The 23,204-nt window shown below is 56.9% G+C and overlaps 1 protein-coding gene and 1 pseudogene across 2 annotated transcripts; both read left to right on the plus strand.

The window, feature by feature from the left end:
* The first annotated feature begins 2,903 nt into the window (after positions 1–2,903).
* CCDC71 (coiled-coil domain containing 71) lies at positions 2,904–6,562 on the plus strand. The gene is made up of 2 exons (XM_082847810.1): positions 2,904–2,966; positions 4,947–6,562. The coding sequence occupies exon 2, from the start codon at positions 4,999–5,001 to the stop codon at positions 6,463–6,465; it is 1,467 nt and encodes a 488-aa protein (XP_082703936.1). The 5' UTR covers positions 2,904–2,966; positions 4,947–4,998; the 3' UTR covers positions 6,466–6,562.
* A 101-nt stretch (positions 6,563–6,663) lies between these two features.
* LOC309967596 (laminin subunit beta-2-like) lies at positions 6,664–22,046 on the plus strand (annotated as a pseudogene). The gene is made up of 31 exons: positions 6,664–6,692; positions 8,022–8,090; positions 8,217–8,398; positions 8,561–8,708; positions 8,786–8,847; positions 8,951–9,133; positions 10,674–10,866; positions 10,955–11,303; positions 11,404–11,579; positions 11,710–11,822; positions 12,413–12,718; positions 13,083–13,197; positions 13,385–13,557; positions 13,645–13,766; positions 14,062–14,184; positions 14,707–14,899; positions 14,992–15,135; positions 15,226–15,457; positions 15,536–15,699; positions 16,019–16,265; positions 16,322–16,560; positions 17,352–17,448; positions 18,374–18,744; positions 18,925–19,088; positions 19,262–19,816; positions 19,927–20,064; positions 20,479–20,678; positions 20,793–20,889; positions 21,066–21,239; positions 21,447–21,603; positions 21,913–22,046. The product of its transcript is annotated as a laminin subunit beta-2-like (transcript).
* The last annotated feature ends 1,158 nt before the right edge of the window (positions 22,047–23,204 follow it).

Genomic DNA, 23,204 nt, shown 5'->3' on the forward strand with positions numbered 1-23,204 from the left:
GACATGAATACCCTAGCCTGCCTGACTTCTGGCCAGCCTAGAGTGTGGGCAGAGCATTCTGACCAGAGAGAGAGTCTTCAGTCCCTTTCAGGGGCTGGCAGATGGAGTTGGACGGCCCGCATGGAAATGGTGCCAAGGCTGGTTGCAGATCCTGGCTAGAAGGCTTTCATCCTCCCACTCCACTCTGCCCCCAACATGCTCCTCAGTTAGGCCAGTCACTGGTACCTTCCTCCATAGGGTATTCACACTGTCCTGCAGACCCCCTCACACTTCCCACTGTTCCCTTTCCAGGCCCCTTCCCCTCTCCTTTCCAGTAATTAAGCACATAAAAGCCTCCTGCCTTTAGATACCTCCCAGCACCCCAAGTCCTTCCATTGTTCCCTTCCTTCCAGTCAAACTCTTGAAGTCATCTTTTCTCACAGTTTCCATTGCCTTGGTGTTGGCCATCTTATATCTGCTACCACTGCTCCCCAAAACTTGGTATTGCCAAAGTCACCATGGAACACCATATAGCTAAAATGGGGCAGGGTGGGGCGGCTATCGTCTTTTTCTCAACTGAAATCTTTCTGGCCTCTTCAAAGCCTCACCCACCCTTGTGACCTTGGCTTCCTCCTGCTGCTTGTCCTGCCCCTCGGAGGCTTTTACAGGCTCTGCTTCCTCTCCTTCCCCAGGAAGTGCCTCCTCAAGACCCAGCCTTGGCTTTTCTCCCTGGCACATAGACTCCCTCCTGGGGTGATCTCTCCGAGGCCACTGGCCTCACTCACATCTAGATCTTCACCAGATCTCTCTGCTCAGGTGGATATGGGTCTAGGGTCCATCACTAAGGGATATAAAAGATGCCAAATAGAGAGGAAGGGCTGGATCCTGGGACGGCCCTGTGGTCTCTCCAACCTCATCTCATCTGATCCCAGTTATGCCTGGGATGGTCAGCATCCACCAAAGTCCAGGTCAAGTCAGACTTGGCCCTGATTAATGATCCCAGAGAGTTCCATCTGGGACATTCTGGGTACCAAGAGGCAAAAGGATCAGCCTCCCCTCAGGAAGCTAGGTACCCCAGACCATTTCCCTGAACCCATATCATCCCCACAGTTCTAATGTGTGGAAGGGACACAGACTAGGGATGGACCTACCTTTTTTTGTCTTCCACTTTGCGCTGACCTCTAGGCTGGACATCACCAGAGAGGTATCCTCTTTCCAGGACACACCTAGGCCCATGTCATCCCTGGAGGCTGGACTCTGCTTCTTCATGGAAGTGGCTTCTGTTTACACAGGCCTGGCCCCACCTGCACATGGGGGGCCAACACTGCTGGCTTTAGAGAAGCTATAGAAGACAACTTGGGCAGAAGATGAGGCTGGATTGGTCCTAAGAGTGAACAACTAATCCTCAACCATGGATGGGGCAGAGATGGGGCTCACCCTCAGTTGGGGACTGGGAGTGCTAAGGTGGGACTTCCTGATTGCAACCCCGAGACCCTGGCCCTTGAGACCCCATCCTTCCCTTCTCTCTACCAATACAAGGGGCCAGAAGCATTGACCCCAGAGGAGCAGGAGAGTTTGCATTTCCTGCTGGATATCTTGGCTATCCTTAAAGGCACTGAGGACCCCACCATCAGGGCTGAGGCCCTGAGAAGCTCAGGTGCACAAGGTGAGGCCTAGGGTGGGGTGAGTGTTTCTCTCTAGGGATGCCCAGACCCCTCTGTAGAGGCAGGGAAGCATAGATCAGGTAGAGGATCCTGGGGTTTTATGGGGAGTGAGGAGGGCTATCAACCAGTCCCCAAATGAAGCATCCAGTCACACTCTGTGACTCCCCATAGGCTTCCACCTGCCCCCCAGCTACCAAATTTACACCACTGTACATGTCAGGTCCAAGAGTTATGACAATATTTTTGCCTCTTAGCTCAGGCTCTGACCCAAGTACAGATGCCTCCACCATCTCATCCATGAAACCAGGACTTCCAGGTTGACTCCCAACCTGGAGTTGGGGGCCCTTGACCAAGAAGTGCCTTTGGTCAGAGCAATAGAGACCATTCTGACCCTTTAGACTCCTAAGGTTAATTTTTACCTATGTTCTCTCATCTGATGCTGCTTGGGTAGTGAGCCCTGTAACCGTCACCCCTCTGCTGGCCCCAGGGTACATGTGGAAAGACTGTACAGGTGGAAAGAAGTCCCAATCTCTTAGGCCAAAAAGCAGGGATTTGGGGAAGAGTTAAGACTTTAGGGAGGGCTTTCTGCCACTGAGGGAGCTAAGGCTGGACCAGGGTCCTCCCACCACACCTGTGGGCATGCTCCTAAGCAAGTACACTCAGGCCCACACTGGTATGCTGGGACTCTCAGATTGGACATGCCCAGCTTTGAGCTTATTTGCCACAAATGTGTGCAAACCAGCCTTTCATACCACATGCAGTGAGCCCACTCTCAGGAATAGGGGAAGGCCTGCTGCCCTCAGAGGAGGTACAAAGAGGCTCCCGAGGGACACTCTCAGGCAGGGCGCACTCCTCTTTCACCCTCTGTTCAGGCACCTGGGACAGAGGTGGGCCTTGCCAGTGGCTGTGGGAGGACTAAAAGGGTGAAGGATAGCTTGGACCTTGCAAAAAATCCCTCCCACATGTCGTTCCACCATCAAGCCCCTCAGAGAAGGTGTCAGACGAGCCCCTAATCCAATGCTAGTCTGGTGCAGTCTTGCCTGGGGCAGCGGCCGAAAGCGCCTCTGCCCCTCACACTCCTGCACAGGTCCGCAAGGGTTTAGAGCGGTCCGCTCTGCCACCTCCTCCAGGAAGTCTTCTCTGGTTTCCGCTTGTCCAGCCCCCAGACTTTGGGGGAAACGGGGTCTCGGGGGGTCAAGGGTCACTAGGGCGGGCCAGGTCCCGGAAGCGGAAGCGCGGCGCACTTCCGGTGCGCAGCAGGCGGCCATGTTGGAGCAGCGGAGGCGGCGCAGAGGCGCGTCCAGGGTCCCCTCGGCGGCGCCGGTAGGTTGGGGCCGTGGGCCTAGCCACGCCGCGGAGGGGTCGTCCGCGAGGCGGCAGGGTGGATGGGCCGGGTGGCCGGCTCCTTCGGGACCAGCGCCCTCCGCCGGCCCGGCCGAGACCCCCAACCCCCAACCCGTGCCCAAAGACCCCACCCTGGGGCTGTGCGACCCCGTCGCGCTCTCACCGCCTGTCCCGTGCATTTCGCTTCCTCTAAGGCCCCCCGCTCCTACCGTCGGCTTGGGTCTCAGGGACGCGGACTCCCAGCCTGAGGGCCCTGATCTGCCCCCGCCCCAGTTTCGCTTGGTTAGGGCCGCTCCCGTCCTACATCTTTTCATCAGCTTCCCCGGCCTGCCCCGGGAACACTTGTGAAGGGAAGTCAGGGGTCGGGCTGCAGTCTCTGTTTTCCGGAGCCTCTTGGAAAGCCCAGGAGACCCCTCCCAAGGGCCCAGGCCGACCTGAGCGGAAGAGCCCCCAGTTCACCCCCAATATCTGTGCCTGGAGGTAACAGGTCCCTCCTTATTGTACAGTTCACAGCCCTGGGAACTACACCCCTTGGGAAAAAAGAGAACTAAACTCATGTGTAAGGACTGTACTTGGATAATGGCCTCTGGAGAGGGGAAGTGCCCGAGACACCTGAGGATCCAAGAATGTTTCCAAACAAAGAGCCCCAGGGCACTTCCTCCAGGGAATTCTGAAAACTTCTGCTCCACTAGGGGGAGGAAGAAGCTGCACAGACTCACCTCTTGGCCCCAGAGACTTGCCTGATCCCAGCTGATCTTTTAATTCTCCTGTGCAGCTGCGGAGCTGTCTCTGGGACCCCTCAGTGATGGGTTAGACTAGATGTTAGTCATGATTGACGGCCTACAGCTTTTAAAGAGAAGCCTGGGACAACTTGGGTCTTCCCAGACAGCTCTAAATGGGCTGTACCAAAGTCTTCTTCCAAGCCCTAGTTAGGACAGTTCAGATCTCTAGGGTCCACTTTATTAACCATCTTACTCGGAGTCATTGGCTCCCAGACCTTGGGCTCTTGGTCTGGATGCCTGGCGCCAGGCTGCCTGATTGCCTAGAGATGTATTATTAGTACCTGCTACTCATCTTTTTAGTTTCTGTTGAAGGAGAGTCTGGCTTTTTCCCTGGGGTTGGTCTCCATGGCTCTAGTGCTAGGAATTGGACCTCTGAGTGGACTGTCTGGGAACTCTGAAAGCAGAACTTCTGGTGGGCAGGGAGGTCCACCCCTGGGCACCTGAACAGCAGCAGCTGTAGGAACAGAGATCGTCATGGACTTTGGATGTAAGTCTGGGCCCTTTGGCCAGCATTCAAGGAACATTCAAAGCTTGTATTACCCTGCTGTCCCCTGTTTTTCCAGCTAGACCTCCCAGCCCTGACCACAGATTCCAGTCACACCAAGTTTGCCTTACTCTTTCTCACTTTGGAGCCATTGCATTGGCTGTTGCCCTTTTTGCTCCATCTCCATCTGGTCCTTTCCTATTCATCATTCATGTCCCACATGAATATTCCTCTCCCGGGAATCCTTCCCTTACCCATTGGCAAGCTGAGCTGTGTGCCAGTGTGCATTCCCAAGAACCTTGAGGGTATCTCTATCTTGCCTTCTGTACAGGGCTCCTGGAAGACAGAGATATTTGCCTGTATTCCCAGTGTTGAGTCTAATACTAGGAATTTGGCCAAGCCCAGATCTTTCCAGGGGCCCGTCAGCGGGTTGGATGGCTCTGATGAGCTTATGGGCATGTATCCTGAAGAAGCTGCCTCTGACCCATATGAGTCCCCCACCTCTACCCCCCCACCCTCCACCGTGATAGGTGGAGAAGACCAGGGTTTTGCCCCAAGGAGTGGCTCACTCTGGCCAGGCCCCTCTGTGTCAATAGATGTTATTGTGAAGATTGCTGGCCCTGATTGACCTATCTACCTGTCCTGGCCCCTGTCTCGGTGCTGTTCTTATTGACTCTTCCTTTTGCCTTGGAGGTGCCAAGCGCTGGTTTGCGGATACCCAGGCAGATCTGCAGTGCCTAATGCCATGAGCGTGGTGGTGCAGCATGTGGAGGAGAAAGCTGTGCACTCCTGGTCGCGGATCTCCACGGCAGGGAAGAAGGCCCTGGAGGAAGCGCTGCTTGTCTTTAACCCCATGAGCCAGGATCTCAGTGCCACTGAGGCCCAGCTTGTGGCCTTCCTGCAGGGCCTGCGGGATGATGGCTTCCAACCTACCATCCTGCGCAGCGGTGATGTCTATGGCTATAGTTCGTGCACAGCCAACCCCCCAAGCCAGACAAAGCTTCAAGCTCGTGCCCCCACCCCAGCTGCCACATCACCTCCAGCCAGTGCTCCCCGAACTGCCATGCGGCTGCCTGCAGGCCGGGCCACGCTGCTCCCCATGCCACTGTCTGGCAGGTTGGCCAAAGCATCCACACCAGCCCTCGCCAAGCATGCCACCACCAACCTGCTACTGAGCTCCCTGAAGCAGTCAAGTGCCAGCCGTGCCCGGGGTGCAGCAGTGGGCTTTCCCACCCACCTCTATCCAGGTGTCTATCCTGCCATGCGGCTCTCCGTTGTCCTTGAGGCCCTGGTTCCACTCAAGACTCCCATGCCCTGCTTGGGTGCCAAGCACAAGGCACAGTCACTGCAGCTCTCACTTGCAGACTCTCCCCTGAAGCTGCGGAAAGGTCCAGGGAAGAGGCTGGGGAATTCCCAGCCCAAAGCTCCCAGAAAAGCCACAAGCAAGGGCTCCAAGTGTCTGACTCGAAGAGGCCCCAGGGCTGGACCCCGACAAGGCACTGGGCCCCAGAGCAAGATTTACAAAGCCTCTGGTTCCCTCAGTGGCCCACGAATGAAAGGTGGTTGTGCTCTGGGCACCAAAACAGCCCAGGCCAAAGCTTCCCGTGCCCAGGCCAAGGTGGCTCGAACACAAGCCAAAGCTGCCAAGGCAGCACGGATCAAGGCCAAGGCCAAAGCCAAGGCAGTGCGGGCCAAGGCTAAGGCCAAGGCCAGGGCAGTGCGGGCCAGGGCCAAGGCCAGGGCAGTGCGGGCCAGGGCCAAGGCCAAGGCAGTGCGGGCCAGGGCCAAGGCCAAGGCAGTGCGGGCCAGGGCCAAGGCCAAGGCAGTGCGGGCCAGGGCCAAGGCCAAGGCAGTGCGGGCCAGGGCCAAGGTGGCTCGGACCCAGCCCAGGGGCAGGGGCAGGCCAAAAAGGTCTGTTCAGGCCAGGACTGCAAGGAGGGGCCGGAAAAGCTGCCCTGAGCCTGTGGGACAGAAGAGGAAAAGGACTGAGGAGGCAAAGGATCTTCCTCCCCAGAAGAGAACACGGCTTGGGCCCCAATCCCCTAAGGTATGGCTAGGACCTGGAACGGCAAAGCTGCTGCAATTCCAGGCCATCAAGGTGGACAGGCAATCCTCAGATGATGAGGTGCGGCAGCAGGCTCAACGGATCCTCCGTGTGAACCTTTCCCCTGTAATACGACTTCAGCCATTGTTGCCATACTCAGCACCCTGATTCCTTCACGTAGCAATGTTTGGGGAAACTGAGCCCAGTTGTCTGTGTGGCCAGTGGCACAGTGTGCAATGCCCATGGATTCCACGACCCTAAAGACTCTGGGTGCCTCTCCAGGGCCCTGAGAGCCACCAGCCTCCTTTCAGAGACTGGAGGATGTGGGGTGGGGTGGGCGGGTGGGAGGGATGGTGTCATGGCGCGATGCACTGTGACTTGTTACTCTTCAAGTTGTATGTCCACTATTCCATCTATCACGTTTTATACCTTTCCACCTTCCAGTCTCCCTGCCCACACTCCATGGTCTTTTTTTGTATATGTGACTGCTGGTAGGCCAGCTTGGGTGTTTAGAAAAGGTAGCCCCAGGAACAGGAATGCCGGAGAGGGTCCTGGTAGCCCAGGGAAGGTCATGAATGTGAGTGAAGGGCAGCCTCCAGGCCCCTGAGGGCAGGGGCAGAGCCACTCTAAGGTGGGACACCTCCCCTTGGGGCTGCCCTGGTTTGATAATCCGGATGCTCCCTTGGAGGAGGACAATAGGTGGCTCTGTGGGGAAACTTGCAGCCTGCAGGTTTTTAGGCCAGGGAAGGGGAGGTGCAGACAGCCTGGCCTTGTCTTCCAGTCTACTCTGGCTGAAACCTTGGAGCTTTGTGTGGGCTTGTCTGGGGCAGGGCGGGGCCTAAATCAGCTGAAGTACTTCTGCCTACTCTTTTCTCTGCTTCTTTCAGGAGAGGGACTATCGTCGACTTCCCCAGTTGGTGGCAAGGGGTTGGGGCTTGAGTCAGGGGCCAGGGTAGCTCTGGGTTGTAGGGCCACAGAGTCCCCTCACTGACCAAGGAATTATATTGGATGGGTGGAGTGCTGCGGTCTCTGAGCATGGAGAGTTTCCACACTGCCTCTCAGTGCTTCCTGCCTGGGTTCCAAGTGCTCTATTCCCAGGTCCAGCCTCAGCATGTCTTCCAACAGGGGCCTGTATGTTCAGACATTATTGGTTCTTCCTGCTTTGGAGAGGGGACAGAGCCCTGAGCCCTGAACAAAAGTAGCTCCCTGCCCATCTGCCAATCCATCACTGTCTGCCCAGCCTGAAAGGCAGTGGCTGGGGCTGGCGGGGAGGGGGATACATTCCCCAGAGGCTCCTGGAGACGAACAGCCTTTCAGAGCTAGGGGTGGAAGCCTCATTTGAATGACAATTGGATCTTTTCTGTCTCTGAGGGTTAGTCTGAACCCTGGCTGCACCAGCAGCAGCTGCGTTGGATGGCGGACCTGTAGAGAAACTCTGCTTCTTGGTGTCCCCCTCCCCACCTTTCTTCTGCATCTGGTGACTGCTATTAATATCCTTTCCCTGGGCACGGCCTCTCTTGGTTTCCCAGGCTCTGGGGACACCCCCCCTGCCCCTTCTCCCAGCTGCACCATGACTCCTCAACCATGCATGCTCCTTGCCTCTGGCATCCTTGAGTTCATCTACCATGTGAGTATGGGGAAGGACCTGAGGGCCACACTCAGATCCTTAAGGGCAGCCCAGCTAGGGGCACACTCTGTATTCTCTCTCTCTGGCCTGATTCTAGCTCCGACAGCCCAGGACCCCCAGCCGGGCTAGCCCCCCCTTTCAGCTCTGCTGCTGCCACTACCAATGGGTGAGAGGTGGTCTCTACCTGAGAGCCATCTGGAGGGGGAGAGGAAATCATCGGGCCTCCCTGTGGGATGGGGTGAGGTGGGCGCGTACCCCTAGGATCTCTATACTCAGACCCTGCCCCTCCCAGTCCAGGCTCCCAGAGCAACTGCCCGGGACGTGCCAGACAAACTTCCTCCACCCGGCTGCTCAGGCGGCAGCTGCTACCCACCTACCAGCAACCTGATTATTGGCTGTGGCCAGAACCTTCGAACCTCATCCACCTGTGGCCTCCATGGCCCTGAACTCTACTGCATTGTCAGTAACCTACAGGTAGGGAGGAGGGTACGGGCTCTGGAGATGGCATCTTGGATTTTCTTGGGCAGGTTCAGCACCTGTGGGAGTTCAGGTCATTGACAAGACCCAGAGGGGGAGGCCTGTGCTGTGAAATTTTGGAGGGGGTTGTGGCCAACCAGGCACCTCCTGCCTAGTCAGTCTCATTGGGCATCCCTCCAGGATGCTGAGAATTGCTGCTTTTGTGACTCTCGGGACTGGAAAAGCCATGGCATTGAGAACGTGATCTCCCAGAGTAGTCCTGGCGGCAAAAGGACCTGGTGGCGAGCAGAGCGTGATGAGGGTCCTTGTGTGCCCATGTGTGCAGGGCTGGGATCAGGGTCAAGGCCTGGCCACTGATCAGCCCTTGTGGTTACAGGTGTTGAGAATGTCACCAGCTGGACCTAGAAGATGCCTTTTACTTTACCCACCTCATCATGACTTTCAAGGTGACCCACTGCCCGAGACTGAAAGCTTATTCTCTGCCTCCTGACCTGATGGCCACTGGTGATGTTTGCCACTGGTGACCCAAGGACCCCCTCCTATCCCCAGACATTCTGGCTCTGCTCCTTGAGCGCTCAGTGGACCATGGCCACTTCTGGCACATGTACCGCTACTTTGCCCACAACTGCTTAGGCCTCTTTCCTGGGATTCCTCTTGCCCCTGGCCACAGAGTCAGTGACCTCATCTGTGAGCAGCATTACTTAAGACATCGAGACTTCCACTGAGGGAGAGGTCAGGCCCAGAGGAAGGGGGTTAGGCCCTGGGATGAAGCCAGAAGCTCAGGCTTGCTTCTTAGGTAATTTCAAAGTTCTGGATCCAGCCATTCTGGTGGAGAACCCAAATAATACCAAGGTTCAGGGTAATTATCCCCACAGCCAGTCCTGTACTCCTTTTTTGGGAAAACCAGATACCCCCTGGTGGGAAGTGAGGTCCTACGCGGGTATGCGCACCGCAGGGCAGGGTGGTGGGCAAGCCAGCCCAGTCCCCCAAGGATTGTTTCCCAGCTCTGCTGCATTATGGTCGCTGTTACGGCTCCCCATTCCTGTCCCATGTTCCCCATACCTGTGCCCAGTGCATAGGGACTGGCCTGGGTAGCAGTTTTCATCTCTGTCCCTTATCTCTGCCCCATCGCTGAATTCCTTTGTGAGACCCCATTGTGGTCATCACTGCTGGCCATGCCAGCCCAATCTTTGTCCCCCACCTCTGCTCCTATCACACTGTACCTCATAACTCTCCCCTTTGTGAGCCACTGTCACTGTTCCCCATCACGGCCCCCTGTCTGCCCTCCCCACTTTGATTCATCACCCTGGCCTTGATTGGTACCCTGCGTTCCTGAAGCTGCCTCCAGGTGGCGCCAGGGCATCTCTGGGTGTGACCTCTTCCTTGTAAAACAGAAGTCTTGTTAAAGGACTAGAGAGACATAATCATAACCCAGCAGGGCAGCCCAGAGCCAGGCCAGGAGAGTACCAGAGCAGGAGGACAAACCCCAAAGTAGCTTTTTCTCTACATTCCACGTTCTCCACCCACCTTGACTTCGATTATTACCAACTACTTACCCTGAGCATGCGTGCACACACACGCCCCCCACCCCCGCCCCCGGCCTTACTAGGGCCTAGAGCAGCTGTTGTGTGTTCCTCTGATCAAGAGAAAGGGGAGCTCTGGCAAAGAGATACAGGAGGTGGCCTCGGCTTGGTAGCTGACTTAAGCTGTGAGGAGCAAGAGGAGCTATGGCCCCATCTTTCCATCCATGTGTACATCTAACAAGTGCCCATGGAGCCCCACTGTGTGCCAGGCATCTTCTGGGCCTTGCTCAGTGGTGAGCAGATAGACAAGTTATCTGTCTTGGAGCTGACATAGAAATGAGAAAGGCAGTCAATAAATAAACATACCTTATGTGGTTTGGCTGGATAATAAGCTGATTTCTAATGATGGGCTGGGGACTGGAATCCTTTACTGCCTTAGGGAAGCAGGTTTCCAATATCTAGAGATACCAGAAAGTGGTGTCCAGGAAGCAGTGGGATATGCAGGTCTCAGCTCAGGAGTGATACCAGGTCTGGAGCAGTGCAGAGGTGGGATAATCACCATTAGGCTGTGGTCATCCTAAAATGGTATAATCAGGGGAGCAGGGATGGGAGAGTCCTACAGCATGGGTGCTGGAGGAGGTGGCTGCAATGATGTAGAGAGGGGAGAGACCCCCACCAATTCCTTCTCTATCTCAGCCATAGAGGGGTAACAACCAGTGTACCTGAGGGCTCTCGATCTGTCTCCAGAGCTCCTGCATGTGACTAACCTCCGTGCGAACTTCAAACTGCACACACTGGGTGACAGGCCCCAGGGGGGCTTCAAGGGACACCCCTTCTACTACTATGCTCTCTGAGCTTGTGGTCCAAAGCAGCTGCCTGTGCCATGGCCATGCCTCTGAGTACAGGCCTGCACCCAGGGTCCCACCCAACATGGAAGGCATGGTGAGTACCATAGGAGGGGCATCCTGTGGCTGGTGGGAGGGCAAGCTGGGGGACTGGGGTAGACTCGTCTTGCCCTCCTCCCTGCCAGGTGCGTGGCCTTTGTGTCTGCTGCCACCACAGAGCCGGTACCCACCGTGAGCACTGCCAGGACCTCCACCAGGACCACCCATGGCAGGCAGCAGAGCCTGGGCACCCCCATGCCTGCCAGGCCAGCCCACTCCATATCCACCTTCCTTGTTCTGCTCAAGAATGTGAGTGTCATGGGCATGCCCACAGTTGTCACTTTGACATGGCCCTGTATCTCGCATCTAGCAATGTGAGTGGAGGTGTGTGTGATGCATGTCAACACAAGACACCTGGGTGCCGCTGTGAGCTCTGCCAGCCCTTCTTCCACCGAGATCCCAGGGAGGCTCCCTGCTCCCTTCACTCCTGCAAACGTGAGCCCTCCAACCCCCAATCCTAATTCTGACCCTGTTCCTTCAGTTTCAATGGTGACCTCTGACCTGACTCTGTCCACACTTCTGACCCCTGATCTAGCCTGTGACTGCAACCCTTTGGGTGCCCTGGAAAGTGGTTTGTGTGATGCCCACACAGATGAAACCTCGGGCCTCCTCTCTGGGCAGTATCGCTGCAAAGTTCACTTGTGGGGCCAGTGCTGTGACTCCTCTGGCCTGGTCACTACGGCCTGAGCTCACAGTCAAAGGGCTGCCAGTGTGAGTGACCCTCAGAGTGGACCCCCACCACCAGGTCCTCCTTGCTCTGCCCCCAATTACTGCCCTAATAACGCATGCACCTACCTACCCCTGCAGCACTCATTAGCACCCTGACAGCCCTGTGCCTTAGCCTGCAGGTGCAATCCCCAGGGCTGCATCCCTGGCACTCATGCCTGTGATCTCTCCAGTGGTGCCTATCACTGCAAATGCCTTGTCTCTGGATGGGACTGCAGCCGTTGTCTGGTGAGGTTTGACCCACCTTCTGATTTGACCTTGATTTTGGGTGCTGGGCTCCTAGAAGCTGACAAGTACAAGGTTGTAATCAGTGTGACTGCAGACTAAGCCTTGCTGGTGGGTTGGTGCCACTTCCTGATCTGGTCACTAGAGTCAGTGCCACCTTGGCTAGCTGAACCAGCGCATGCCCTCAGGTGGGAGCTTTAGGAACAAAAAAAGAAAAGCATTTAAAAGAGCTACAACAGTATTATGCACTGAATTTAAAGGTGTTTCACAGCAAAAGTGTTTGAAGGGACACTCAGTGTATCCCCTTCTTGCCTCTCCTTGAACATTACAAATCCTTTGTTTAACTTTTATTTTACCCCTGGTTGTGACCTCATCTTCTTACCTCTTACCTCCCCTCCATGAAGCCGTGCAGGAGTACACCAGGGTCTCCTCTCCACTTCTCAGCCAGAGGCAGAAGAGCATTAAAGCCCTGGGCTCACCGTTGCTTCTTCCTGCAATGAGCAGTCCCAGCATATGGCCTTCCAGGCTCCTGACCCTCCTCTCCTTGCCCAGGTCTTCTTGTCCTTTCTCCACCCACCTACTCTCTCTTATAGCCCAACTTCTGGGGTCTGAGTAGTGACTCTCTAGGCTGTCGGCCCTGTGACTGTGACTTTGGGGGTACAAGGCAGGGACTGGGGGTCCAGGTCAAGGGACAAGAATTGGGAGTTGACTCTGTCCCGTCCCCACCCCTACGCTGGCTCAGGTGTTCTGCAAGGGAGGGCCTCTGCCTCTGCCGTCCCCACCTCTGTCTCCACCACTGCTGTGAACACTGGTCTGGGTACTTCTGTGCTGGCCTCGACCAGGCCACTACTGAAGCTGAGCTTGGTCTGGGCCTCCAGCCTGCTGACCCCCAGCTGCTTGTGAGTGTCCAGGAAGGGCAGGGGCAGGAGGAAATCAAGGCTCACACCTTGGTGCTCAGGGGAGGGAGAGAGTGTCCAGAGAGAGCTAGTTGGAAGAAGAGGCCAGACAGGGTTAGGAAGGTGAGGCAGGTCCAAGTGAGGCAGCATCAGCATGGTCAGAAGTTTGGTGTCTTGGATGGAGTCCATATTCCCAGGACAGGGAATTCCCTGGCAATCCTGTGGTTAGGACTCCTAGCTCTCACTGCCTCGGGCGAGGGTTTGATCCCTGCTCGGGGAAGTAGGATCCCACAAGCTGCACGGCGCGGACAAAAAAATCCTCACCCAGGACAGTGTGGGAGGACACTGACACCTGACTTGCCCACAGGGAGCCCCCGAGCCTGCTCCTCCTCACTGTACACAAGCCCCAGGGACCTCCCCTGGTTGGCTCAGGCCCCGACTTCAGAGACAGTGTGTCCCTCGATATGCCTCCACCCTGCCAGGTGAGCCTGTTACAAATACCAGCTGCCCAAGGTAAGGAGTGTGAGGAACAGGGTTGGGTCACAGGCCACTAGGTCTTAGTTGGGATGGGCCCAAGCCCTGGGGCTATGAGTCCCTGGGGTCTTAGAGGAATGGGAATCTAAATCCTGAGGGTCCTAGGTCCTGGAGTGGTCTGGACCTGGGAGTCAGTGTCTCACATCCAGGCCCCAAAGGAGCCCCTGCCCCTGCATCAGGGAGCTGGCTGTACACTGTGGACTGGCTCAGACTTTGCACGTGTGGTTGATGGGGCTGGCCTCTCTCTTCTGGCACCCATAGTGCCTTCTGCCCTGGAGTGTGACATTGTCCTACGCTATGAGACCCAGGTCAGTAGCATGGGTGCCAGGCAGGTGGATGGGTGGTGCTGGGTGGTGGGTAGGGGCAGCTCTATGACCACTGACCCCTAACCCTAGGCACCTGAAGAGTGGCAGGCATTAGTCAGGGTCCATGCTCAATCCCAGCCCAGCAGTACCCGCTGTGCCCATCTGCTGCCCTCAGAGCAGCTGTTCCAGGTGGCCTTGACCCAGATACACAGGTAGGCTAGACCACATGACCCCCAAAATACCAAGACCCTGTTATGTAGCCAACACATTCAAAGCAATACCCAAACAAAGTAGAAACCTTCCAGTATGGAATACCATCATGTCATAGAACAATCAAAGCAGGGACCTAATTTAAAACAGGGCAGGGTTTAAGAAGTTGGTCTTTTTCCATTGGTTGTATGATGAAATGTTGGACCCCATATCTGCACAGTGGAAATGGGACATTCCTGGGACCACATGATCATGACCTCCTTACCCCACCCTGACTCCTCTCCCCCATCCCTGCAGAGCTGTGTTTCTATCCAGACTTTTCCACTTTGAACCTGGAACACGCTACTCCATGACCCTATGACTATGGCAGACCAAGGGGGTGCAGAGACCTGGGAGGGGGGCACCATCCTTCTGGATTCGGTGAGATCCTAGGGATTCCACCCCACATCTGGGTGGAGACACAAATTAGCAGGACAATATGGATGCAGTGGGCTCAGGGGACAGGGGATTGTGGAGACATAGAGTTGCACCAAGAGGATTGAGACAGGTGGAGAGTGTAGGGAGGGGGAATCAGGCAGGGGAAAAGCACATGCCAAGGATAGAAGGTGAGACTGGCAGGTGCCAGACCTCACAGGACCTTGTGGGCCAGGCGAAGGGCTTATCCTGGGGAAATGGGGAGCCCTGGAAGGGATTTGAGCAGGCAAGAGACATGGGGAGGATGGATTGTTAGGGGGAAGCTACTTCAATGATTCTGAATGAGAGGTGGCATTGCCTGGACTAGATCAGGGCTATTGGAGAGGAAGGAGAAACAGAATCAAAAGAGAAACAGGAAAGGGGTGGGAAGGGGCTGTGAGGGCCAACGTACAGAAGTTCCATTGTAGGTGTTAGTGAGTGGGACTGGGTTCACTACCCCCTGCCTTCCACCCTTTACCTTCCTAGTAGGTTGTGCTCCTGCCACAGGTGAAAGGGTTGCCTGGACTGAGGTCTGTGGACCCTGGCGCCACGGGGCACTTGCAGGAGCTCCACAAGGCGGGCTGTGTGGAGGCAGCGAGGATGAGCCTCTCCAGCACTATACCTGAGGCCTGTGCCCGCCTTGCCTGCAGCATCTCTGCCCTGTTCCAGGGGGGTGGCCTTGGTGATTGTGTGGCCCTGGCTTGAGGGGGCTGAAGGATGGGGGTTGCAGGAGGCACCATGAGGTTCATCTGATCTTACCCTTTCTCCTGGCAGCATGTGAGTGCCACCCCCAGGGTTCACTGACCACCGAGTGTGCCCTGCTGGGTGGGCAGTGCTGCTGCCACCCTAACATTGATGGTCGTACCTGTGACCACTGCAGGCCTGGAACATGTGGCTTCCGGCCCACTGGCTGCCGTGGTGAGCCCTCAGGGCCAGTGGGTGTGGGGTCTGGGGTCTTGACAGGGCCCAATCAAGACAGGGTCTTGATTGCCCTGTCATTTCCCACAGAGTGCTGCTGCCACACCAAGGGTGCCACCAATGCCATTTGTAACCCTGTGAACGGGCAGTGCCCCCGTCGGGCAGGCCTTGCTGGTCGCTGCTGTGACCACTGCCTCTATGGCTGGTGGGGCTTCCCATGCTGCCAACCCTGTGCCTGCAGTGGAGCTGCTGAGTTGTGCCATCCACTCACAGGAGTCTGCCAGGACTGCCACGGGGCCACAATGGACCAGCACTGTGAGAGGTGAGGCTGCCACTGGAAGGGTTGGGGAGGGATCGTGATGAGTGGGCTAGGCCCCATTCCATGTGCTACTGCCCCCAGGTGCTTGGATGGCTACTACGGAGACCCCACCCTGGGCTCAGGCCAGCAGTGCTGGCCCTGCCTCTGTCCTGGGCACCCTGGCTCAGGCATCTATCATGGGACTTCCTGCCATGTGGACAGCACCAGTGGATGTGTCCTGTGTCTCTGTGCATCTGGCTATGCAGGTGAGGCATGGTTGGCAGCGACAAACCCATGGCCCTGCTCACTTGTTCACAATCCCATCAGGTCCACGAGGCAAATCTTTGCCAGTGTCACCTGTGTGTTTGAGCTGCAGGGCATGCTCCTCTCCTCAAGAAGTTCCCATTCTTGAGGAATTATAGTAATGGAACTTGTAAGCCAAGAAGATGGGTCATAATATAGCTATTGTGTCCTCTCCCCTCCTGGCTGGACCTCAGACCTTTTGGCTGTTTAAGTGGGACCCAGAGGCCCCAAAGGTACAGGAAGACTACTGAGACAACCCACACATACCCCAATCCACTCCAGGCCCCCGCTGCGACCGCTGCTCCTTGGGCTACTTTGGGTACCCTTGGCCAGGAGATGACCCCAGAAGGAGTCTGTGCCAGCCCTGCCAGTGCAACAACAATATTGATCCCGTGATCCAGCCGCCTGTGACCCCCACAGTGGACACTGCCAGCACTGTCAGCACCACAGCCATGGCCCTGGCTGTGCCCACTGCGGGCCTAGCTTCCAAGGCAGTGCCCTGCACCAAGGGGGCTGCCGGCATGAGTGTGTGAGTGGGATGGGTGAGGGTATCCCAAGGTGGGGGGTGCGTTCTCTTTCCTCAAGCCCTTCCTCTCCCCGGGCTGTGGCTGTGGCCGCCAGGGCACCATACCTGCGAGGTGCCTGTCTGGGGCTGAAGCCTGCTTCTGCAACCAGGTCAGCGGGCAGTGCCCCTGCTGCCCCCACACGCTGGGGCGGGACTATAGCCGCTGTGCCCCCCTCTTCTGGAACCTGGGGGTGGGTCCCGAGGCCGCGAGCCCTGCAGCCGCCGTGCCCAACACACTTTGCAGCCAGTGTATCACCCAGTGAGTGAGCCCTTGTCGCACATAGCATGTGGCAGTGGCCAGGTGTGAGTGAATGTGTGTGCCTGTGGTGTGATTTATGGCTGGTGTGAGTGTGAGTGTTAATGTGACTACCAGCAGCAGTGTGTGTGGCTGCAAGCAGCTGTGTGTGCTCTTGTGCAACATTAGCTATGAGCAGACATGAGACCACGTGGGCCCGACCCCACGTGCCACCGTGTGTTGGCATGTAGGTGAAGCACTGTGAGTGGGTCATGGCAAGCAGAACGAGTGTGGCACGGGTGGGGCCGGGTGCAGCTGGGAAGGAGGCAGAAGAGGCACGGGCGGAGGGGGAGGATTGGGAGATGCAGGCAGAGATGGATGGCCGTGGGAAGCGAGTGTTTCCAGGAGGAGAGACGTCAGGGACTGAATGAGATGAGGTCTGAATGAGATGAGGTCTGAAGTGTGTTCTCGAGTCCTTGGTGAGGAGAGGGTGGGAGTCGGCGGGTGAGCGTGTGGAAACAGTGGGGTGCTCCACTCAGGACACAGAGGAGCAGGTCAGGAGTTGAGAACCCAGAGGGCCGGTCTGTGGGAGGCGAGGCTGGCAATGTAGGGACAAGGTGGGGGCCGGTCAAGGGGGTCAGACCAGAGGAAGCAGGAGGGGGGAAGCCCTCAGCCAAGCACAGGTATGAGTGCTGCCTGGGCAGGAACAGGCTGAGAGGAGGCGACTGTGTGCTGCCTCTGAGCTCTCCTTTCCTTCTTCCCCCCCCAGAGGAGGCTCTTTGTTTCTGTGGACTGGCCACACACTCTTCCTTCAGGTCATGGGTCAGTGCCCCTGCCAGGCAGGATTTGGGAGCTGCACGTGCTCCTGGTATCAGGATGGGTACTGGGGTGACCCAGAGCGGGAATGCAGAGGTGAGCAGGGCATTCACACAATCCACCACCAGGGGTGAGGCTGTCCTGACGGGATCCTCCCTCCTGTGGGATGGCGGGGGAGCCACCAGGTTGTCCTGAGGGAGAGCACGTGTTTATTGCTGTTTTCTCCAAAACTTAAAGAAATACTCATGAAAACAGCTGTAGGGAAAGAATGTTGGCAAGGCCAGGTTGGGTAGGCCTGCGGAGCAGACACATTGGGTGGTTCTTTCCTGACCCCACCTGCCAGTCTTGACCCAAACTGACCTCTCTCTGGGCTGTAGAGCACCTGGAGCCCTGTGCTGTTTTCCTGCCCAAAGGCTGCCATGCAGTATGGCCTCTCTGGCTGGGGTAGATGCCAGTACCCATGACCGTTCTCTCTTTTTTTCTTTGCTGTACGCGGGCCTCTCACTGTCGTTGCCTCTCCCATTGCGGAGCACAGGCTCCGGACGCGCAGGCCGAGCGGCCATGGCTCACGGGCCCAGCCGCTCTGCAGCATGTGGGATATTCCCGGACCGGGGCACGAACCCGTGTCCCCTGCATCGGCAGGCGGACTCTCAACCACTGCGCCACCAGGGAAGCCCCCATTCTCTTTTTTTTAAAAATATATTTTTTAATTTATTTTGTCTGTGTTGAGTCTTAGTTGCGGCACGTGGGATCTTTTTAGTTGTGGCGTGCAGGATCTTAGTTGCGGCATGCATGCGAGATCTAGTTCCCGAACCAGGGATCGAATCCGGGCTCCCTGTATTGGGAGCATGGAGTCTTACCCACTGGACCACCAGGGAAGTTCCCCCATGGCTGCTCTGAGCAGTGGCTTAGGTGAGGCTCTCATACTCACACAGGGTCATTCTCCTCCTCAGGCTTCTTGGCGGCAAGCCTAGTGTGAGTGCTGCTTGCTCCCTACCCTGACCCTCTCTCTCCCCCACAGCCTGTGCCTGTGACCCCCAGGGCTCCATCTCGCCCAGCTGTGACCCACACACAGGCACCTGCTGCTGCAGAGAGGGCATCTCAGGGCTGAGGTGCCAGGCATGTGCCCGTGGCTCCAGAGGTGGCTTCCCACACTGCATGTCCTGCCCTCCCTGTTTCACCTCCTGGGACCAACACCTGGCTCTGCTCCAGCTACAGCTGGACACTGTGGCCCACAAAGTGGCCGCCTTACGCCAGGGGATGCCTGGCTGGGGTGCTGGGGGCACCTGCAGGCCTGGAGGGGGTACTCCAGCAGGCCCAGACACTCCTGGAATCTCCTTCCCCCACTGTGGGGCCCCAACGACAACTTATGGAATGGATAGCTGGACTCAGGCAAGGGGTCTGGGGTCAGTAGGAAGGAGGTCTCCAGCTAGCCTCCCAGGGTCAGGGATTCAGAGGGTCTTGGGTTGGCCTGTCTGAGTCCTGGGTCTGGGAGTGAGGTGAGTTTCCTTGAGTGAGGAATCAGGGAGGAAAGGGCATCTCTGGCCAGGCTGATACTCCATCCTCCCACAGACTGGAAACAACTGCATTGGTCCAGACACTGTGGGCCAAAGGACAGGTTGTAGCAGAAAGAGAGCCATGGGTTAGGGGGCAGTGTGAACATCTGGAAGAATTATCCCAGAAGCTAGACTGTGTCAAGGGCTTGGCCTGGCTCAAGACGGCCACAGGAGCCCAAGGTGAGGCCAAGTAGGCAGGTAGGTGGGCCGCAGGTGATGGTGGGGTCTAGGCTGGGGCAGGAGGAAGGGACCAGGTGCCTTTGCTTACATATCTGGGGGACCCAGGAGTCTGACTGACCCTGCCAGTGGAAGCCCTGAGCCAACCCTGTGTCTATCGTTCCTATCCCCTGCAGGTGCTGAGGCCCAGGCCTCCTCAGCTGCCCTGCTTTCTCAAGAGGCCATGCTTACAGCCCAGGCTGTGGCCACAGTTGGAGGACCAGACAGCATCCTGGGACAGGCCCAGGAGGCCTGGTGGTGGACAGAGAAGCTGCTGTGGGGGATGGGCCGACCCAGAGGGACAGCTGTGTGGCAGCTGAAATTGAGGGGCTGGTCCACAGGGTCCAGAGGTGTCACCCTCAGCTTCTGCAGCTCCTAGTCAAAGCTGGAGTGGTAGGTGGAGATATGGGTCACTGTGGGAGGCTTTGCCAAGGCGAGGACTCTCTCCTAGGGGTAAACTGGGTGTAGGGCAATGGGAGCGCTGGGACATGCATTCCTCACTGGATCCCCTAGGAATCGGGGACCATTCCCCTAGGGGTCGGGGACCTCGGTTGGTTTATGTTCCTGTACCCTGTGGTGTTCCCTCTTGTCCTGGGACCCTGCCTACCTCCCAGTGGGCTCTGGTTACCTCCCATAACTCCTCCTATAGCCTGGACATGGCGGTCACAGCCTTGGAGCAGCGTCAGCAACTGGTACAGAGCCATGGGGGCTGTGGAGGAGAGCATGGTGGGAGTCACAGGGTACCATGGCTTGGCCATGGGATTGCAAGAGACATATTCCACATCTGACCCACCCCTACCAGCAACAGCAAATCCAGGCCACTGCAAGCTCCACGGGAATCCAGGCCTGGGAGATGAGGCGTCACGCAAGGGGGTCTGGGGTGTGGCCACCATGGCTCACATGCAAGCAACTGTGCAGCCCATCCAGCATTTCCTCTTGGGTACATGTCTGCTTGTGTGTCTGAGGTCAGGGGCAGGGGCAGGTGGGCATCTCGGACACTGCTATGATACTCCTTCTAGAATGAGGAATACTCATCAGGGCTGACCAGGGATCAGGTGGGAGCACTAGTGTGCTTCTAAATGTTTAACAAGTGGGGCCTGGGGGTCAGGAGGAACTGATTTGTAGTGTTTGTCAATTTCTGTGGCGTCAGTAATCCCCACCGTGACTGATTTCATTCTACCTGTCATTTAACAACTGATTCACAGAATTCCTGAAAATTTAACAATTGGCTCGTGGAAGCCTCTAGCACACCGTGTAATCATGTCAGAGGCAGGGTCAGTGAGAGATTAGGGTCAAAGTTCGTTGGGTCAGGGATCAGAGTTCACATCCAGGATCCCTACCTCCATCCCCACAGATGCTGTGAGTGTGGAGCTGGTGGCATGCCATGCGCTGGCGGTGCCCCTCCCCCAAGGTGGGGCAGCAGGCATTGCCCTCCTGCTGGATCAGATCCAGGGTGCCCTCCCTGTGCCAGATGCCGTAGGCCAGGAGCTGCCCAAAGCTGAAGGCGTTCTCCATCAGGCACAGCAGACCAGGTTAAGGGCCAGGAGGCTGGAGGTAGAGGTCAGAGGTTGGGGAGGAAAGGAATGCTGGACTGCCTGATCATCTGTGTCCTTCAGGGAGGGTACAGCCAGGGCCTTGGACTGGATGTTTAGGGAGCTGGATGTTTAGGGAGTGCTGGCTGAGGCGGGAACTCATGCAAGGGCTGCAGAGCAAGGACTGCAGGTCTTGAAACAGACTTCGAGGTCTGGAAGCCAGTGTACAGGAGGTGATACCCCACCCATACCCCTCAGCTCCCTCACACCTCTTGCTCAGAGGCTGCTGTGATCCCCATTCTTTCCCTGAGATCCTTGACCAGTTGTGATACCACGGTGCTAAATACCCTGACCATGTAATGCTCTACCTTGCTGTGGCCTCTCTGTGATTCCCTAATCTTTGCCTCAGGTGGCAGGCCACCTGGCCTGGGTGGCACTGGCAGTGGATGTGACCCCGGTCCTGGGGCATCTGTCCAGTGCAGCTATGGCTCTCAGGACCTGTTTGGCCCTGAGTCAGTGGCAGGCCCAGGAGGCAGAAGAGTGAGCAGCACATGCCTTGGGTGTGGCTGGGAGCCTGGGCAAGGTGAGATGGGAAAAGTGGACGTTAGCGTCTCAGGGACACCTCTGGAATAGTGTGAAATCGGGTTTAGGCTGGGACTGGGCTATGCCAGGCTGAGGCAGGGTCTCAGTTCTAAAAGCCCCTGCCCCCCAAACCCAGGAACTTTGGGTGGCAATGTTTGGGACTGTAGAGTCTACGTGGGGTGGGGTTTCAGATCTAGTCTTGCTCTAGGAATTGCAGGTGGCCCAGTTAGGTGTGGTGGAGTTGCAGGAGGGCACACGTAGCCCGGTGGCCACGGTGCAAGATGCAGAAGAGCGGGTACAGTGGGCATGAGCTGAGGCCCAAGAGTTTCTAAAGCTGGCACAGAACAGCTAGAGCTGCCTAGAGGGTACGTGGCTGGGCCATGGTGGGGTGGGTATGGGGGGTGGTCAGGGTCAGAAGGGAGGGTCAGAGTTATAGGGGTGGTGTGGGAGGGTCAGGGAAGGGTGCAGGTCAGGTCCAGATTCATATAGGCGTCAGGTCCAGATTCATATAGGGGTCAGGTCCAGATTCATATAGGGCTCAGGCTGGGGTTAAAGTCTAGAACAGGAGGTCAAACGTTAATTAGGGTTAGAGCTTATTTAGGGCTGGGGTCAGAGTCAGGGTCAGAGATTAGGACCAGAAGTCAGAGCCTGGCTCAGATGACCCTGATCCCCAGGGTTGGAGCGCCACCTGGCTCAGAATGCGCAGGCACTGGGCAAGAAAGTGACCACCCTGTGGGCCCTGGAGCAGCAGGCAGCAGAGCTGCTTGATCACATGCAGCTGTGGGCCATTGTGTACACCACCTGCTGACTGCTGTCTGTGGATGCCAGTAAGAGGGACTCTGGGACTACCGGGGTGACTCAGAGTGACCCCAGAGTGACCCAGGAATCTCCTGACCTTGAGAGACCAGAGGCACCACTGAGTGCCTGCTGATCCTGAGCGACCTCTATTTGACACCATGTTGTTTTCCAGTGGCCCTCTGACCTTGAGAAACTGTGAGGCGGCGGTGTCGGGGGGGAGGGCATCAAGTAAAACTTCCTGAGACCATCAAGTGCCCCTGAGATCCTGATAGATCCTTATCTCTGAGTGAGCTCCAATTCTGAGCCCCCTCTAATATCCCTGAGCCCCTCAGATTGACTACATGACCCCCCGGGTGTCTGGAGACCCCTCCTCCACATAACTGGTGCAACTCCCAGCAACCCTTCAAGTCCAGCAGATTGACTGCCCCCCTGCCCAGACTCTCCCTGTGAAGCCTAATGATTCCCCTGAAGAACCCCAGCTTTCTCCCCTGGGCCTACACCTCTGGGGTACTCTCCACCTGACCCCAGACAGTGGGCGCAGCTGTGGCAGCTCAAAGCCACCCCGACAGGGCCCTACAGACCCCCAGAATCCGTGGTCCCTACCGCAGTCCCAGGGGCCTGGGTGGGGCATGGGCTCTGGGCAGCCGCATTCCAAGCCCGGGCTCGGAAGCTCTCGGTGGGCCAGAAGGCCCGGAGTGGATAAAGAGCCATAAGATCTGGATTTGCTTGCTACTGCTCTGGTCTGTTGTCAGTGACCAGCACTCATTTTCATAGTGGGAAACTGAGCTCTTCTCATGCCTACTTGTTGTAGTGATTGGGGGAAGCGGAGACCCTGGGCAGGAGACGGCCTTTCTCCATCTCCCCCGCTACCCGTATGTTGTCCTGTCCTTCTGGCCAGGCTGTCCATCCCACATCCCTGAATAGGGGAGCTTGACACCCTGAGTGCACCCTTCCACCTCCCCACTGATGCTGGAGCCCTGGGACTGAAAAGCCTAATTGATGGTGACTTCCACAGCACCAATGACACTGGAGACAAAGGCTAGTTTCCATGGGCCACTTGAGGTCTCAAAGATCAGACGACTCTTCTTTGTTTATGCCATAGCCCCTGCTTGGTGTGTCCCCTAACTATAGTGGCCTAAGGGCCCCAAACCCTGTGTTCCCCTGGCTC

Source organism: Leucopleurus acutus (genome assembly GCF_964270905.1).
Source record: "Leucopleurus acutus genome assembly, chromosome: 10".
In the NCBI taxonomy this organism is placed as follows: Eukaryota; Metazoa; Chordata; class Mammalia; order Artiodactyla; family Delphinidae; genus Leucopleurus; species Leucopleurus acutus.

Bases quoted from the DNA above. Each gene is read 5' to 3' on its own strand.
- CCDC71 (XM_082847810.1), top strand. From the start codon at position 4,999: ATGAGCGTGGTGGTGCAGCATGTGGAGGAGAAAGCTGTGCACTCCTGG.